The following is a 17,630-nucleotide window of genomic DNA, read 5'->3' as shown; positions in this document are numbered from 1 at the left end:
CAGTTTGATTAATAGGCCGGAGAAAGTTTCCCTCATGCTTTCCCTTACTCCTCCACTCCCTAGCAAGGTGACAAGCCATAGCCAAAAAACTACTCTCCAACCTTCAGAAGAATTCCTTCCAATGTTATAGTTAATATTCGTATTAAACCATTCCTTCAAATTGCACGTAAAAAATTTGTATCCTTTGACTGAACGAAACTGCATTCATCATAAAGGTCGGATGAGAGAACAATCTCGTAGCACATGAAGAATTGTCTCAAGACAATCTTGACAATATTCACAACAATTGGATTCGAGCCCCATCATATTCTTCCTATCATTTGGCAATGACCTGTCGTGATTAAAAAGCCAGATAAAGGCTCTCGTTCACTCTGTGACCTCCAACTTCCAAATTTTCTGCCAAATGCCATCAATATTATCTTTCACGTAATCTCCCAATGCATGATACATATCCGAGATAGAAAACCCCCTCAAAGCATTCTCTTTACAAATTTGCACACAAGCACCATTTCTATCATTTGGAGGTGGAATCGCTGCAATCTACGTAATGATATTAGTTGGTATCCACGAAAGTAGAAGCTTTCATTTCCACAAGCCATCCTAGTAACCAACTCAATCAACTTAGCATTTCTCTTCCTATCCGAAATTTGAATGTTACAATTCACTAACTGCACCCCTTCTTTAATCCAATCATCATTACAAACATCAATACTTATCTCATCACCAACTATCCACCATGTATGATCATTTAAATGTGACTAGAGATTAATAATTGATTTCCAAAGATGTGAATCCATCGCCTTAGCAACAAAGTCATCTACATCAGTCACTCTTTTGTACTTACCAAGCAACACCTCCCTCCAAACCTCATTCGACCCTGTTAGAATTTTACTCCATAGCTTTAAAATACATGCTTTATTCATCACTTGCAAGTTTCTCAACCCTAAGCCACCAAGCTTCCTAGGCTCAGTTACCGCGTCCCGTCCAACATCATGATATCTCCTCTTATTATCAGTATCTCCTCATATAAACACGCGTTAATTTTTTTTGAATTTCATAAATACATCCCTTAGGAATTATGCTTGTCATTATAAGATATATTAGAATGGCTTCCAACACACTCTTTGCTAAAATTACCCTCCTACCAAAGGATAACTGATTAACTTTCCAATGCATAAGCTTCGCATTGACTTGATCAATTACGCAGTCAAAATCTTTCTTTCTAGGAGCTCTCATTATCAAAGGAATCCCCCAAATACTTTTAAGAAATTTAATCTCCCTAAAGCTAGGAGCTCTCATTATCAAAGGAATCCCCCAAATACTTTTAAGAAATTTAATCTCCCTAAAGCCAGACATCCGAATAAGACTGTCACGAAACTTTCTATTAATATTAATAAAGTAAAAAATACTAATTTTTTCATTACTCACTTCTTGCCCTCCTAAGTTGCAAAATAAAGCCAAGATAATACATTGATGAACAATAAATTTCACTTTCCCAAAAACATATTTTTCAAACAATTTTGGTCTCAATGTTCTAATACTCTAAATATTTAACCCCAACAATAAATTTCAAAAATTTGTTATGGCTAATATTATTTCAAAAGCGACAGTGGTAGTAAGTGGTGGGGATGGAAGAAGACACAAGTAATGTGCCCTTCTTATCCTTAACATAACATCATATAAACCAATTCTTCATTTGAAAGAAAAAAGAAGAAAAAAAAAACAAACACTATGGCACTTCTGTGCTTCAATTCCTTCACACTCACCCCTCTTTCTTCTTCTTCTTCCTCCATTTCCCCTCATCCCACAGCAAGCCCTAGTAAGTATTCTTCACTCTCTTCTCCTTAATTTCTCTAAAATACATTCCCATGTTGTTATTATTACTGTTTTTGTTGTTTCTGTAATCTTAATTTTCTCGAAATTATTGTATATCAGTTTCTAGAGTACAAATTGGTGTGCCCACCAACTGTTTGAAGGGAGTTCGAATCTCGACACCCATTGTTGTGAATCCGAGAAAAAATGCAATTTTTATTGCATCGGCTGCTGCTGGTGATGATGATGCTAGTGTTGCAGATGCAGTAGAAGGAAGTGAGAGCAAGAAAGAGAGTGGTGTTGTTTCTGTAGATAAGCTTCCATTAGAATCAAAATTGAAGGAGAGGGAAGAGCAGAAGGCGAGGATGAAGCTTGCCAAGAAGAAAAGGTTGAGGAGAAAGAGGCTTGTTCAAAAGAGGAGGTTGAGGAAGAAGGGTAATTGGCCACCTTCCAAGATGAAAAAATTGAAAAATGTTTAATATATGTTTGCAGGTTTAATCCTAATTTGTTATTGTTCTGGTTATGCCCTTGTTGTCATTGTGTTTTTTCTGGTGTATTTTGACAATTTTGTTCATTTTCAATCAAGAATTTTAGTTTATGTATTGTAAGATTCCTTCTGTTTGGATAATGTTGAAATAGGGGGTTTGATTTGAAATGTATGTAGCGTCGAAATTTCTTATTAAAGGGTGGGCGTTCGGTGTTCAACATGTGTTAGTGTCGGACACTTATGCAGCACCAACATGTCGAACACTATTTGGATTTTTAATTGAACTCATTTTGCAGTGGTTTTAAATGCTTGGGGACATGTTCTCTACAGTTATGTTCATAAAGAATGAAAACAAATCAATGGGTTGTGTTTTCTGAGGTCTGTATGAAGAAATGAACTGAGTATGACTCTTTTTTTCCCCCCAAATGCATAACCAATGTTTTGTTGCTCAAATTTTGTATACTGAATAGGAGAAAATGGAATTCTGGTTTATTTTCTTTTGCTAGAAGTCCTTAGATAAAGAATCCATGTTTTTCCTACCATTTTGATCCTTTTATGCTCTGCTGCATATTGATTAGAAACATTATTGAATCAGAGAGTTTTTGTGAGATTTGTTTGTCCCTTTTTCTTTGAGATGCACTTTTTGTACAAAAATATCTATTTTACATATGAAAAATATATTTCTCATTATTGTGAGGATGGATAGAAAGAGTACAAAGAAGTTTAGTAATTATAAGGATAATTTTACAAAGTTAGTGTTTATAGGTGGTGAAATGAGCTCCTTGCCTGAAACCTTGTTTAGGTTCAGTGTTATCATGTTTTCCCCGTTCCAGTTAAGCGCGAGAATGGAAGAGGTAATGCAGCACATGATAAGATCAATAATCCTAGTTGGGAAACCAAAATCTTCATCTAGTGATTTTAGGAAATTGCTAGTCCACCGGGTCATACGTTTTCTCAAAGTCAATCGTGAATAACAAACATCATTTCTTGCCTTTCTTTCTATTCATATGATGCACAATCTCTCTTTTCTTGCCTTTCTTTTTATTCATATGATGCACAATCTCTTAGGCAGTAATAGCATTAACTGCAGTACACCTCTTAAGAATAATTCTGCTTTGAAGAGCACCAATAAATTTGTCCAAGAAAGGTGGAATGAGAGCTTTGTAAGAATCCGTGGAAAAAATGTCCCCCTAGGCCCTAACCGATTGAAGAAGAATATTTTGAAGCTAATGGCCAATATTGGGATCCGTGCAAGGGTAAGACCATGAGATGGCAAGGATCATTGGATTGAAAGAGATGCATGAAAAATTTAGAGGCTTCCCTCTTCAAGGTACGCCCAATAATAAGATTGCAAACCTTGTTTCTTGTTCTCCTAATCACAACATGAGTGTGAAAAAATTTAGTATTCTGGTTTTTAACACTAGAAACATTAAAAAAATCACTACAAACTTCACTATTAATTTTAAAGATATTAAAATCAGAACCAAGGAATGGAAATTGTATGATGTAAATTTTGAAGGCAATATGCCTCCAGAGTAGCCAATGGTTCACATTGAAGATACCTTTAGACCTAATGATACTAAATCTTCCAATGATCCTGATAAAGCAGTACTTGGATCAATTCTTCATTCTTGACAACATTGATGTTGTATAGTTACTTTTTCCCGGTTTCGTTGTGTGTTTCAATTGAATTTGTGAAGGTTCTTTAAGTTCAAAGCATTGAACATGTATTATGAGGAAACTGAATTTGTGAAGGTTCTTCAAAGCATTGAACCTGTATTATGAGGAAACTGATAAGCATGCACATGCGTCGAAACGTCAGAAACTTTAACTTCTTGCAATATCATTCCAAGAATCACTTAAGTCCATAAAAATTGATTCATCAATGTGAACCATTGGCTACTGCAGGTCACCATCTTTAAAGATAATCTTAGCAAGGTTTTCCTTAAAAAGATCCTTCTTTTCTCTAACTGCCACAAGAGTTTTCTCTCTCATGACCATGTCTCTAAACAACACGCATATATAGAGTCATCGTTTGTTGAGGCGGCTAGGTTTCCCATTGGTAAGAGAATACTACCAAAGAAAGAACCCATATATTGAGAATATTGGTTTTCTTTGACCAAAACTAAATAGGTGAATTGTCAAAAAAAACTAAATAGGTGAATTTTTTTAATAATAAATATAGTGTATAAATATTTAGAAAATTAACATTTTTTAATAATACATATGATTTATCTAATTCTCAAAGTTCATTTATTTTTATTTAAACTTTGCTTTAATTAATATTCCTAAAAATGATATGCAATTTACTTTTTGAAGTTTAATTAGTATTCTTAATAGTGTTGTCTAATAACCGAATAAGAGAATGTTGTTTTTGGATGAATTTTTGGATTAGTGAAATAAGTTTAAGGATTTTGAATGATTTGTCGAGTTTATAATTTTGAATGGTTGTTTCTATCTTAAATTTTTATTTTAAATTTTATTCAGTACTAAAATGCAACTCTCTAGTTAATATTTGGTAAAATTTTCTTTTATATTGTTTAGTTCTTAAAAAAAGACATCATTAAAAAACATTAATTCAACTAACTTGTGTCACGATAACAAAATTGTGTGATACCAATGATTTTTAGCTAAAATACACCTAAGACCTTCTAAAAATTTTTCTAAAATTATGGGATAAGATATAAATTATTATTTTCCCGGGACTAAAATCAAAATAAGATATAAATTATTATTTTTCCGGGACTAAAATCAAAATAATCTATATTTATAAAGACCAATATTGGATACACGCGTCTTGTTGATTCACGGTGTAAAATAATCTATACTTATAAGTAGTGTCTTATATCAAAATTAAAAAAGTAATAGTTATAAATAAATTATCAATGATTTCTCATATTTCTGTGGTGTATTTTGATTTCGTGGGTCATCGTTTGTTTTGATTTCCCATATTTCTGTGGTGTAAGATTAGTTTCGATCTAGTGCAGATTCAATCAATGACTTTGGTGCCGTCAACGCTACAGATCCGGAAGCATAAAAATTTCGGACATCTCAATACAGTCAATACATTAATATTTATAGGCATATGCAATTTGCCGTTTTATGCTATTAACATGGATGCTGTGGATTTGTTCGCAGATTCATCCTTTTTGTTTTTGGCGATTTTGAGTTTGTATTGCAACGATGTACTCTATCGATTTGAATGAATGAATATCATTTATTTTCTGTCAAAAAAAATAAATTATCAATGATTTTTCAAAGTTTTTTTTCATTTCAATTTATTATTTGAGTTTTTTTTTGTATAAGATACATTCGATCTTGAACTTGTGATTAGAGGTGGATAAAGTGCTCAACAACAAAAAAAAAAAAACTGTACAGAAAATTGTTTTTGTAATAGCCTTATAAATACAAATTATGGGGGAGACCTTCCCGACTGGCCCCACAATATATACATACACATACCCCGTCATAAACGAACTTAAGGATATTCAAAAGTTAAAATACCTTTATGGAAACTAAAATCCTAAGATGAAATGGTGGGGCATTTCATTTTTCTTTTTTCTTTTTCTACTAATATATTATATACCAACACTAGTCAGCAGATTAGCAATTACTTTGGTTGTCCATGTAACTCTCAAGCAATACTTAACCTCAGTGCCGTCTAGTCTTTATCAACAGAATGTTAAACCAATGTGTCGGCTCTTCGAATATTAAATTTGCAGAGCGGGCAAGTTGCTTTTGTCCGAAGCCATCGGCTGATGCATCCACAATGAAAATGGTGGGTACAGGGTAGCCGATACAGTTCTGTTCCATCAACGTATGTACTAAGGCAGATACAACATTCCTGCAGCATAATCACAAGTAGTTAGTCTCTCTTTCAGTAGTTTCATATATGGATTGGATCTATATATGGTTGGACTAGATGAGTTCTGAGTTGAAGAATTGTGGAATGAGAGCTAAGAGCAGACACAATTTGTACTTACAGAATCATCAGGATGAAGAGATAACTCGCTGATATGGCTTTGATTGTATGAACCGATTCTTGGTTTGACAAGATGCTTGTTGTTGTCATCATCAACCATAACCATTACATTTGACTGACTAAACCTATACATAGGAAGTGACCTGATATCCTCTTCTGAAGCACCTTCTCTGATTCTTAACGCATAAGCTAAAGCTATTATTGGGATGATGCAGAAGAGAGCAAAGAAAACTATACATGCCATCCCAATGCAAAAGATAATAAAAAATACATCAAAAGCTAGAAAGACCACTGTTAACCTGCAAGAATGTGATAATAACATCATAAGTGTTTGAGACATCCAATAAATGTCAGACAACATAAGTGTGAATAATTATGTTAAATAAGAATTTTTTTACATTGGAATGAAATAAACAAGTAATGAATTACTAGTAAAATACAAAACACATTATATTTATCGATTCTGGGTTGAGCTCAGCCTTTTGACAGAGCCTTAGTCTGAAATTCATACTCTGACCCCTAGGTTCAACAAGAGGTCAAATTCCAATAAAATCAAGCCAAGCTTAACAGGTCTAGTACTCTAGTTGGAAACAGTCACAGCAATTACAATTCTACCTGAACCTACGTTGGCAAAATTTATCTCAGCCAAGAAATATTAGCATTTTCAACCAGGGTTTTCCTATGCACCATATCATGGAAAAGGCAAATCTGAATTTTTAGTTCATGTTTTAGACTATAAGATCTCAACATATGAAGCTAGTTAGTCCAAACCACGGGTCAAACTATTCAGCAGAGTTTTTCAGTTAAACCAGTCGACTTTGTATTTTATCCAAATTCAAATAGCTATAACAGAAAGACATATGTAAATTATCTGGCGATCTTGTGAGAATTGAGAAATGATTATGATTTCTTGAAGAAATGATCTTGCACAACTTCACCTCAATTCTAGCACAACAATTCAAAGAAGTTAAAGACAGAACAAAAACTATGAGTATAGTTACTAACTGATCCTTCTTAATAAATGAAAAAAGACAACATGACGCTAAAGCCTTCATCATGACAAGCTACGGAGAAGGGTCGGACCTAAATCAGACCCCTTAAATTAACACATCAGCAGTGACTAATTATGGGTAGATAATGGCAGAATTTTCCACAATCATCCATTTTATAACTTTTTAAGTATAATCTACTCTGCTTACTTTGCTTGGTTAGGGAACTCTCAGAAGATAAAACTATATCTTCGTTTTTATAAACTGTTGTGTTGCACTTAAGACGAAGAAGGTTAATCAGTATAAAAAAATCCGAACTACTTTGACCACTCTTTATTGGTTGGCATTGATCACAACATTTAACACAAGCCCAACAGTCCCAAAAAATGAAAATAGGAAAACACAAATCCAAACTAAGGTTATTACCAGTAGAGGCGCGGAGAATCTTCAAGAAGTGGTTGGCCACCGACAACAATCCAATAAAATCCAAAAACCCACCAAACAGATGATGCCAGTGTGTTCATAGGCTCTAACTTCTTCGCAATGCTGAAAACAATAAAAGACTAGAGTGAAACGAAAGCTCAATAATTCGCTAAAACATAGAGTTCTATCAACAAAATCACAATCAGACAGTAGAAAACCAACATTCATCTCATATAGCACCAGGAAGGCCTGAACATCAACCACACAGTCCCCAACCCATTAATAATGGTATCAAGTACCAACATGTTGTATCAAGTGTGATTGTTGGTGCTTTATATAGTCAATAGCGCGTTATAGCGGAATTGCATAGCGGTGATAGAATTAAAAGCATCATGCCGAACTCTATCATTGCTCCGCTATACCACTAGCATTTTAAGGGTTTATGTGGGATTAACAACAGAGTGCTTCATAGCTAAGCTCAGTAGTTGAAAAATGAATAGGAGCAAGCTTCATGAAATTAAGCTCCTTCCAATACACAATAAATAATTATCAATAAGCAATTTCAAGAGGCAATTATTATAAAAAATTCAGCAGAATCTCCCTAATTTCAATTTGAAATCCAACCTAGTAATGAACAATCACTGCAACAATAAAATGTGTAACAATTAACAACATCACATAGCCCCAAATTATAGTAATTGATTAAATAAAAACAAAAAACAAAAATTGAGTAAGAAAAGTAACCTAATTAAGAAACGAAGAAAAGGAAGAAGAGATGAACCTGTAAGGAGTGTGAGAGAAGGAATCACGACGATATTCAGAGTAAACAAAAGCGACATGGAGAACGCACTCCAAGGCGTAGCCACAGAGCCAAAGTCTCAGAGGAGTGGAGGGACGCTCGGAGAACGTGGATAGGATGACGGCGGCGGCGACAAGCACGAAGGCGAGGTTCCAGACCATGTCGACAACGAGAACCGCCTTTGAATAGGCGCATCCGCCGTCGTCATCGTCGTTTGATTGGGGGCCGGGGAGGAGGGGGTAATGAGTTCCGAGAGTGATGACCTGGCAGTGTTGTTCTTGGTCGGGCTGTCGTTCCTCCATATTTGTGACTTTTAGAGAGAGAAAGAGGTTTGAATAAATTAAGAGAGAGAGTGAGAAATGAAATGGGTTTTAGGAAATGCTTAATAGTGATAATAAAATAGTGATAAAATAAAAGTTAGTAACTGGTGGCGATGGAAGGTGGTGGTGGTGATTTTGGTGGTTTACTAATACGATTGGCTTTCTTTAAATAAATAAATCATATATTATAAAATAATCTGTGAAAATTAAATTATTATCATAAATCATTATTATATTATGTACTAATAATATTTTGTATGCAAATAATATTGTTTCTCTATAGAGATTATCGATCTCAATAAACAATATTATTTTACATTTTTAATGTCTATTTTCTTTTGTTTATACTCAATTTAACAAATATGTTTTTCTTTTAATATGCTAGACCTTATAAAATTGTGTTTTTCTCTTCTGCACGCTTTTTTGAATTTTCAACTTTATTTGTGTCAAAAAGAAAAAGAATTCAACTCTACTGATTATTTCTTTATTTAATATTAATTATTTTACTTTTTTAAATATTAAGTAAATAAATCAAAACTATGTTAATGAGATTTACATTTTAAATTTACGTACCGGTCAAATTATAGAAAATAATAAATTTTAATAAATTTTATATTATTAGTATTCTCTTAATTTGTTCATTGAGATTCATATTTGGAAAATGATTTACTATACATATATAATACCAATCCATTTTATTTCTTTTTGTTAATCTAAAACATTTGGATAAGGTAGAAATCTATTTTAGGTTAATTAAAAATGTTGTGTTTTAATTCATTTTAAAATGTTTAAATATTTTTAAAATATATTTATATTACAAATTAAATAATATCAATATATTAGGTTATTGAGGTAGATTAACCAATACATGCTAATTTGAGTAAAATATGTAAACTACTAATTTAAGGTCAATTTCTATTTGATGTCAGAACTGACCCTTAAACCGGACTAAACCGGTCGTAATAAACAAAAAAAAAGGTCAATTTCTACAACCAATGCCATAAAAAGTCATGTTTGCTAGGTCACAAATATATTTAGCATATGCATTCAACATAAGCATCGAAATCATGAATCAACCATCATACCCGTCATCAAAGAGGCAAAACTCTCAAACATAATGATTTTCCACAAACTATAGGAATGTCAACATTTGTTGTTCCTTCCAATGATAATGGAAATATATTTTATCATAAAATATGTTGACACGACGATACATGATATAATGTGTCCTATCTCTCGATAATTTGTTGACATTGTTAAGCGCATAGTATATAATAGATTAATAGGGTCCAATAATGCAGAGAATGTAAGGCCAAACAAGTCGATTCTTATGACAATCATGTCACATTCACTATTCAAGGAACTAAAAGGAACATGGTCGGGAAACCATTGTAATGCAAAGATAACTAATCACTGTAACAACGAGACTTTCACAAATTCAATTGAATCTTATACAGCCGGTATATTTCATTCCTTTAACTTATGTGTCTTAAATTTTTTTTACAACTAACCATGATACATGTAAATATAATAATATTCAATTTAGACAAGCATATATGGCTAGGAAATTGGTTGAAGCAATGGAAAAATTGGTTTGTCGTGGGTTTTAACCTACGACATTTATTTGTAGGAAAATAATGTGTCTTATATTGGAGAACAAGCCTTGGGCTCAATATTAGAAACAGGGAGACTTAGTTGTTGGTTATTCAAATCAACAACATTGAGATTATTACCCCTTGAATCAACTAACCTAATGACACATTTATCAAGACTTGACGTGCGTGCTTTAATCCCTGTGGGTTCCACCATAACAAGATTAGTTGGTTGTTATGTTGATGAAAAGACAAAAATAGATTATCCATTTTCCTAATATAATGCACCAATGGTACCCTAAAATCCTATGCAAAACAATGTTAAGATGAACCATGGCAATCAAAGGGGAATATTTCACCTCATGATTAATATCAACAAGATTTCAAAACCCTTTCCTCTCCCACCCAAAGAAGTATGTGGTGTCAATCAACTGCAACTTAGGATAGACCTCATGAATAATAATAATTGAATTCCAACTTCATAGTCGATATTATCCATAGATATTTTAGAATATAGACAAAATTCATGGATATACATTTTATTAAGAAGCCTTATTCTGAGTGGTTGTATAAAATGGTTAATTTGCTTTCAAATGAAGATGGAAAAAAATTACGAAGATTCATTATGCATTTTGGTAAGGATAACCAAGAACAAAATTTATATGATATTCCTTTCTACCACCAAACTCAATACAAAATTGGACAAATATAAAAGGGGTTTTCCACGTCAAGTTATATTGTCCTAAGCTTTAAGTTATATAAATCGATTTGATAAGTTAGAAAAAACAAGTATTAGATGAGTCAATTTCAGGCGTCATTAAAAGGTTTTTGAAAGAAAGCATAAAAATATTTTGTCCAAATTTTTGATGTTGAGTTAAGCTTCAGGTGACATAAATGACATGAGACCTAGGCTGAGGGGAAAATAGGTGGAACATGCTTGCCATGATAACTAAGAACAATACACATTGAATAATTCTTTAAAAAAGGAGAAAATGTGTGATAGTTGAGGAAGAGGCTTGTACTTATTATCTTCATAGATAAAGAATATGTGATTATGATATATATAAGTTATTATAATATAGATATATTAACAATAGAGATTCTCAAGGAAAAAAATACTTGTATTACGCCTTGAAAGGAGAGACGTGACACCAAAAATTACTTAGAGTTAACAGATCGTAGGAGATTGACATGTTGATAGAGATATAGTTTTGAACATGATTATATATTGCATTTATTTATTGTTACCATATTAAAATTCCATGACTCATCTATCTATAGAGTTCCATGTATGGTTGCTAACTTATGCTACACATTTACTTAATTGATGATACATACTCATTTATGAGTTTCATGCACATGCTACTATGGTGCAATGTCTCTTTCCTTGTATCCTAAGCTTTCATTGAATCCCAAGGTTCTCTTATAATATTCCCCCAGAAGATCATATGGGGTTTAAGCCACGACTTTGAGGTTGGTACAGAGCTCTTGGACGCAGCAGTTCCAACATCATCAAGTCGGATGTCGTGTTCGATACTCAAAATTCATGCTCGACCTAGCCAAAAGGAGATATTTTTTGGAGCTCCATGAGACAATATTTGGGCCAAATAATATGCACGATCCTAATGTAGAGCGACGATCATTTGAATTACTTGCCTAGTCCGAGTCACTATATACACAAAGGGAGAATTCACACGATGCTGGAGATGGAGACAATAAGAAACTATGGTGGATGGTACCACTTATATTCCCTAGGATTCGTTTGACAACTGACCAATGTGATTCCAGAGAGGAAGCCATGAATTAACAAGCTTTATTGACACTGAAGGCAGTATCTGGTCTTGTAAGTGTCACATATTGAAGTGCTCCTAGCATATAAAGATATAAATGAGGATCGGAGAGAAAGGAAGATCCATGTTTACCCAGTCGGTATTTGCTAACCATTAGAGTAGTGATACCATTAGCATTACACATATTTGCTTTTGTGAGAAGATCTCTAATGTATTTTTTGTGTGAAAAGTAGATTCCCCATAGATAAGTGCTTGATTTTAATGCCTAGAAATTATATAGGAATGCCCAATTTCTTAAAAGCAAATGTCCCATGAAGAAAATCTATAAGTTTGTGAACCAACATAAATGAGGATCCTGTGATTAGAATATCATCCACATATACCAATGCATAGGGACTGACACCTTTGTGAGAGTAAATGAAGATATGGTATTCACATTTGCTATGAGTGAAGCCAAAATAAACAAGAGCACACGTCAGCTTCTCATACCATACCCTAGGGGCTTGTTTGAGCGCATACAAAGCTTTATGTAGCCTGAAAACAAGTGAAGAATCTTCTTTTTCAAAACAAGGGGTTCAAACATATACAATTCCTCATGTAAGGAACCATTCAGAAACGCATTATTGATGTCAACTTTTTGCAGCTCCCATTTGTGAGTGAGAGCCAAAGTGATCATCACGCGAATGGTAGTTGGTTTAACCACATGTGAGAATGTCTCATTAAAATCAAATCCAAATTGTTGATGGTAACCTTTGGAAACCAGCCTCTCTCAAACAACCATCAGGATTATCTTTCATTTTAAAGAACCACTCACACCCCTAAGATTTTCCATGAGGTGAGAGAATGGCCAATTTCCATGTGTGATTAGCCAAGAGTGCATCATACTCAAGTTGCATAGCCTAAAGCCAAGCTGGTTATGAGAGATCTTGTTTAACAAATGTTGGTTATATATCTGTAAGAAGGGCCTTAGGTTTAAAATGACTTGTTTTTTCCCTAGTTAACATTGGATGTTCACTAAAGCGATGAACTTGAGGAAGAGAATAATTTTGGATAGTTTGGGGACAATGAAGCATTTGAGTTACTAACATTAGAAGAACTCTAAGATTTAGGTTGGATGTTGGTTTGAAGGTTAGGCCTAACTTGAATAATTATATGTGGGTGACTTAGTTCTGTGGATTGAGACATGTAAGAAGTGTGTTGAGACGAACTAGGTACAGGACTAGACTGAGACATAGGTGACCTTGGATTAAATTGGTCGTCAACTATAGCATTGGAAGGAAAACTATCAGCGTATGTCAAAGGAGAATGGTCATTATCCAGTGGACTTATACCAAGTATGGAAGACACTCAGGGTCACTCACATGTTTGCATGAGGTATTAGGATCAAATGCGAATAATGTAGATAAATAAAATAAGTGTTCATAAAAAATGACATATTTTGATATGAATATCTTGTGCGATTTGTTCAAGCATTTATAACCCCTACGTTGTGATGAAATGCCCAAGAACACACACTCTTAACTTTTGAACTCTAATTTGTGTTTTTTATAGGGTCGAGTGAATGGAATAAGTACATCTAAACTCTTTTGTAAGTCACAGAGATGATAATTTATGACATGAACTGAAGTAGTAAAACTATGTTCCTAATATTGGAGAGGAATGAAAGCAAGTGATAACAATGTGAGACACACCTCTGCAATATGCCTATGTTTTCTTTCCATTGTACCATTTTGGTGAAATGTGTGAGGACAAGCACGTTTATGAGAAATGCCTAGTTCAGTTAGATACTTGGAAAATGACCTAAACTCTCCCTCATAATATAATTGTAAGGCTTTGATTGTGGGTTGAAACTGAGTTTGGAAATTTTTTAGAAATAATTTGGAAGCATAAAGAGCTCTAGACTTGTGCTTCAAGAAATTGATTCAAGTATATTTTGAATATGCATCACAAAAAACAATGTAGCATAAAAACCATAAGTTGATGGAAATGGTGCATGCCTTCAAATATTTGTATACACAACATCAAAAGAGGGTCTATACACAGTTGGAGAAAGAGGGGCATTTATCCTGTTTGATTTCCTACACAACATGACTTGTATAATAAGATGTTTTATTTATTGGAAATTATTACAATGCTTGAGAGCCAGCTTAATGGCTGGGAAATGTGCATGATCTAGCCTATAATAAACAAAAGGCTAGTGTTAGGCTTATTTACATCAGAAACAATTGAACAATAAATGGGATTTACATTTGCATGTAGAGGAAAGGAACTTTGGTGATGTATCAAAGATATCCTTGAAGACTCCATAACCAATTGTGGAAAGCAATACAATTCACTTGAATCAAGAAAGCCTTTAAGTTGAGCGAGCTTATAAAGCTGATATTTGATAAAGCATTTGTCAGTAATGAACTCAAAAACAACTTTGTTATCTTTTGAGAACTTGTAAACTAATAATAGCTTGTAATGCAAGATACATGGAGAATATCATTAAGAGCTAAAGTGTATGAGGGACAAGATTGAGCATAAACATAAGATGAACCAACACGACTTATGGTTAGAGGTTGACCATTGGCTACATAGGCTCGGCTCATACCTGAATAAGATTTCTTGGTATGCTAGTACGAAGAATTAGTGGTGAGATGATGTGAAACATATGAATCAACAAATCAGTCTTAGATTTCAAGTTCCTTATGCAAATAGTACTCTTGAGAAGTTGCTATCATAGCTAATGCTTCTGGATCAGAAGTTAAGGCTTTAGGTTTATCAGTAGAATCATTTGAAAACTCTGGTGCTTTGGATTGTGAATTTGTAGGAGTGAAATTCTCGTCAAATATATGCCAACAATCACCTATATCATGACCATATATACCACACAGTTAACATGTAGGTCTGTTTCTAGGCGAGGAACATCCTCTACCATATTGCATTCGTCCTCGACTACTTTGAGTTTTATCACGCACACCACCTGTTTGCATATTTGCATGTGCTACATTTGTTGAGACAAATGACATAGCCAACTCCTGATAAAACTTAATAAGCTGAGCCTCCATAACATAGAGGAGAGCTTCCAAATAATATAGAGATTAAGGCTCAGTAATGCCATACATTTACATGACAAATGGATTATATTCTTTAAAGAGTCCATCAAGAATATAATTAATTTGATCTTGTTCCAAGACAACATCTCCTACTGCAAGCAACGAATTTGTGATAGCTTTAACACGTAGAACATATTTCGTGATAGAGTTGTTACTTTTCTTGATCGGTTTCAATTCAACACGAAGTTGACGAACTCAAGCTTTCATGTGCGCACTGAAATACTTGTTAATCTTATCCCAAACTTAAAATGCACGCTTACATGAGAGAACACAAGGTAGCACCGATTCTAAAATGGTGGAGAGAAGCCAGATGAAAATAGCTTGATCTTGCATTATCCATTCTTCATACTTACTCGAAGTTTTACCTTCAGTTTGATCTTGGATTGTCATAAAATTTTGAGGGATTTGAGAGTTCAGTACTACTTTGTGCACTCTTTGAACGAGAATGACATCCTCCACTTGTTGATCTCATAGTAGATAGTTTTTCTCTTGCAACTTGACCAAAAAATTTGCTCTGAAATAATGTAAAGAAGATGAATCAAATGCGTTGATCGCAAACCTCTTTGAATTCTCAATCATGCGGCGACAGAGACTAACTACACTTGTTGACTTTTACTAATTCCATTCACTTTCTTTTTTCAACATCCTATTCAATTTTCAACAAACCTTTTCAACAACTTTCATCTACTAGAAATGACTTATTTTGGGCGTATACTTTTGTTTTCTCTCAAAATTTATCTCTATAAAAATCAGAAACACATTTAGATAGTTTTGAAGAATTATAGAAAAAACTTTTTAGATAATTAGAGTGTGTTTTTGGTCTCTATAAATATCTTAGATTTCATTTTTACTTATTAAAAAATATGTTATATTTTGATCACACAAAATTATTATGTACGTAGTTTTAATCCCTACTGTTAATCCGATATGTATTTTGGAATGATTATTTTACCAACATGTTTACAACATTATAAAAAGTTCTTCGGAAAAAAATTTAAAATTTAATTTCTAAGTCGAAATTTACATTACTTTTATCATTATTTTTTGAAATTTAAAAAATTCAAATATAATTCTTTTCATTTTAAAAAATTATATAATGTGATAAAGAAATATTTTATAATATTCTAAATACATATGAAAAAAATATTCAAAAATTTAAAATTTTAAGATTAATTAAACAATTTTTAAAAGGGTTAATAGTAATTCACCCCTGTAATGTTAGCGGATTTTGTTTTTCCCCCTCCCTACCTTTTGGCAACAGTTTTTTCAAAAAAACCGTTGCCAAAACTTACCTTTAGCAACGGTGGGGATAAACCGAAACACGTTCATATTACAGGGAATAAACTACAATTAACCCTTTTCAAAATTTTAAAAAATAGCAAAGACTAAAATTACATATATAAAAAAATTTTAAAACTAAAATATGTCATTTTTCTAATAAAGACTAAATAAAATTTAAAATATTTATTGGGACTAAAAGCATACTTACCCCTTATATCCCATATGTTAACAAGAAAAAAAAACTATGTCAACATATATAATTCAAATCTAATTTAAACTTTCTAATTTCTATTATATCATTATCAATTAAATTTTATGTACGCAGACTTTATCTTCATAGACGAGGAAATAAATAAAAATTGCACTTGCAAAGATTAAGAATTTACTCTGAAATAATGGTAATATTTTAATGAATTTTGCAACTGTCTTATCCAACAACCTTATAAATTATGTATAAAAGTGGAGTTCCAGTAATGATGAGCAATATGGGCCTTAGAATGTGTCATGGAATAAAATTGAAGATAGAAAATCGAAAAACGTTTTTGATTGAACAATACTCACCGAGACTAAAGTTAGTGACATTGTTCTTATTCCTACGACTATTTAGCATGATTACATATACCACCTTAATTTATTAATCAAGTTTAAAATAATAACATTCTGATCACTAATAAAAAATTTGGATGGAGTTGGCAAACTGAATATCTAGAATCGACAACACTGGTCTTCGTTACGGCAGTGCGAGATGGGTCTGCATAGTTAGCACTTCAACGTTATAGTTAGTTTAAGATTCAAAAAGATTGTCGTCAAAATTGGAAATCAAAGCACGCACCGTCTTTTTGACTTAAATACCTAGATCAAGTGGAATGGATTTGAGATGAGTTGAGTCTTAGTTGTTTGAGTCTCTAGACGGTCCAGAACAATTGCCCCAAAGTTTTGCTGGACATTGAGGAAGCTGTGGAAGCCTTTACTTATTTAGGTCAGCCTCCAGGACGTTGTCCGATGTGAGTTAGAAGTGAAATGCTTGGAGTCAATTGAAAAGGTAGTGAGGAACAAA

The 17,630-nt window shown here is 33.2% G+C and overlaps 2 protein-coding genes across 2 annotated transcripts; one reads left to right on the top strand and one right to left on the bottom strand.

The window, feature by feature from the left end:
- The first annotated feature begins 1,659 nt into the window (after positions 1-1,659).
- LOC131609979 (large ribosomal subunit protein cL37-like) lies at positions 1,660-2,420 on the top strand. Its single transcript, XM_058881825.1, has 2 exons — positions 1,660-1,819; positions 1,936-2,420. Exons 1-2 carry the CDS (start codon positions 1,732-1,734, stop codon positions 2,289-2,291), a joined length of 444 nt encoding a protein of 147 aa, XP_058737808.1. The 5' UTR covers positions 1,660-1,731; the 3' UTR covers positions 2,292-2,420.
- A 2,879-nt stretch (positions 2,421-5,299) lies between these two features.
- On the bottom strand, positions 5,300-8,915 carry LOC131609978 (E3 ubiquitin-protein ligase At1g12760-like). The gene is made up of 4 exons (XM_058881824.1): positions 8,475-8,915; positions 7,697-7,816; positions 6,283-6,580; positions 5,300-6,143 (listed from the first exon to the last, which is right to left on the bottom strand). The coding sequence occupies exons 1-4, from the start codon at positions 8,792-8,794 to the stop codon at positions 5,982-5,984; spliced, it is 900 nt and encodes a 299-aa protein (XP_058737807.1). The 5' UTR covers positions 8,795-8,915; the 3' UTR covers positions 5,300-5,981.
- Positions 8,916-17,630: the final 8,715 nt, after the last annotated feature.

The sequence above is a fragment of the Vicia villosa genome, linkage group LG6 (genome assembly GCF_029867415.1).
Source record: "Vicia villosa cultivar HV-30 ecotype Madison, WI linkage group LG6, Vvil1.0, whole genome shotgun sequence".
Classification (NCBI taxonomy): domain Eukaryota; kingdom Viridiplantae; phylum Streptophyta; class Magnoliopsida; order Fabales; family Fabaceae; genus Vicia; species Vicia villosa.
This window is presented reverse-complemented; position numbering and strand designations above follow the sequence as displayed.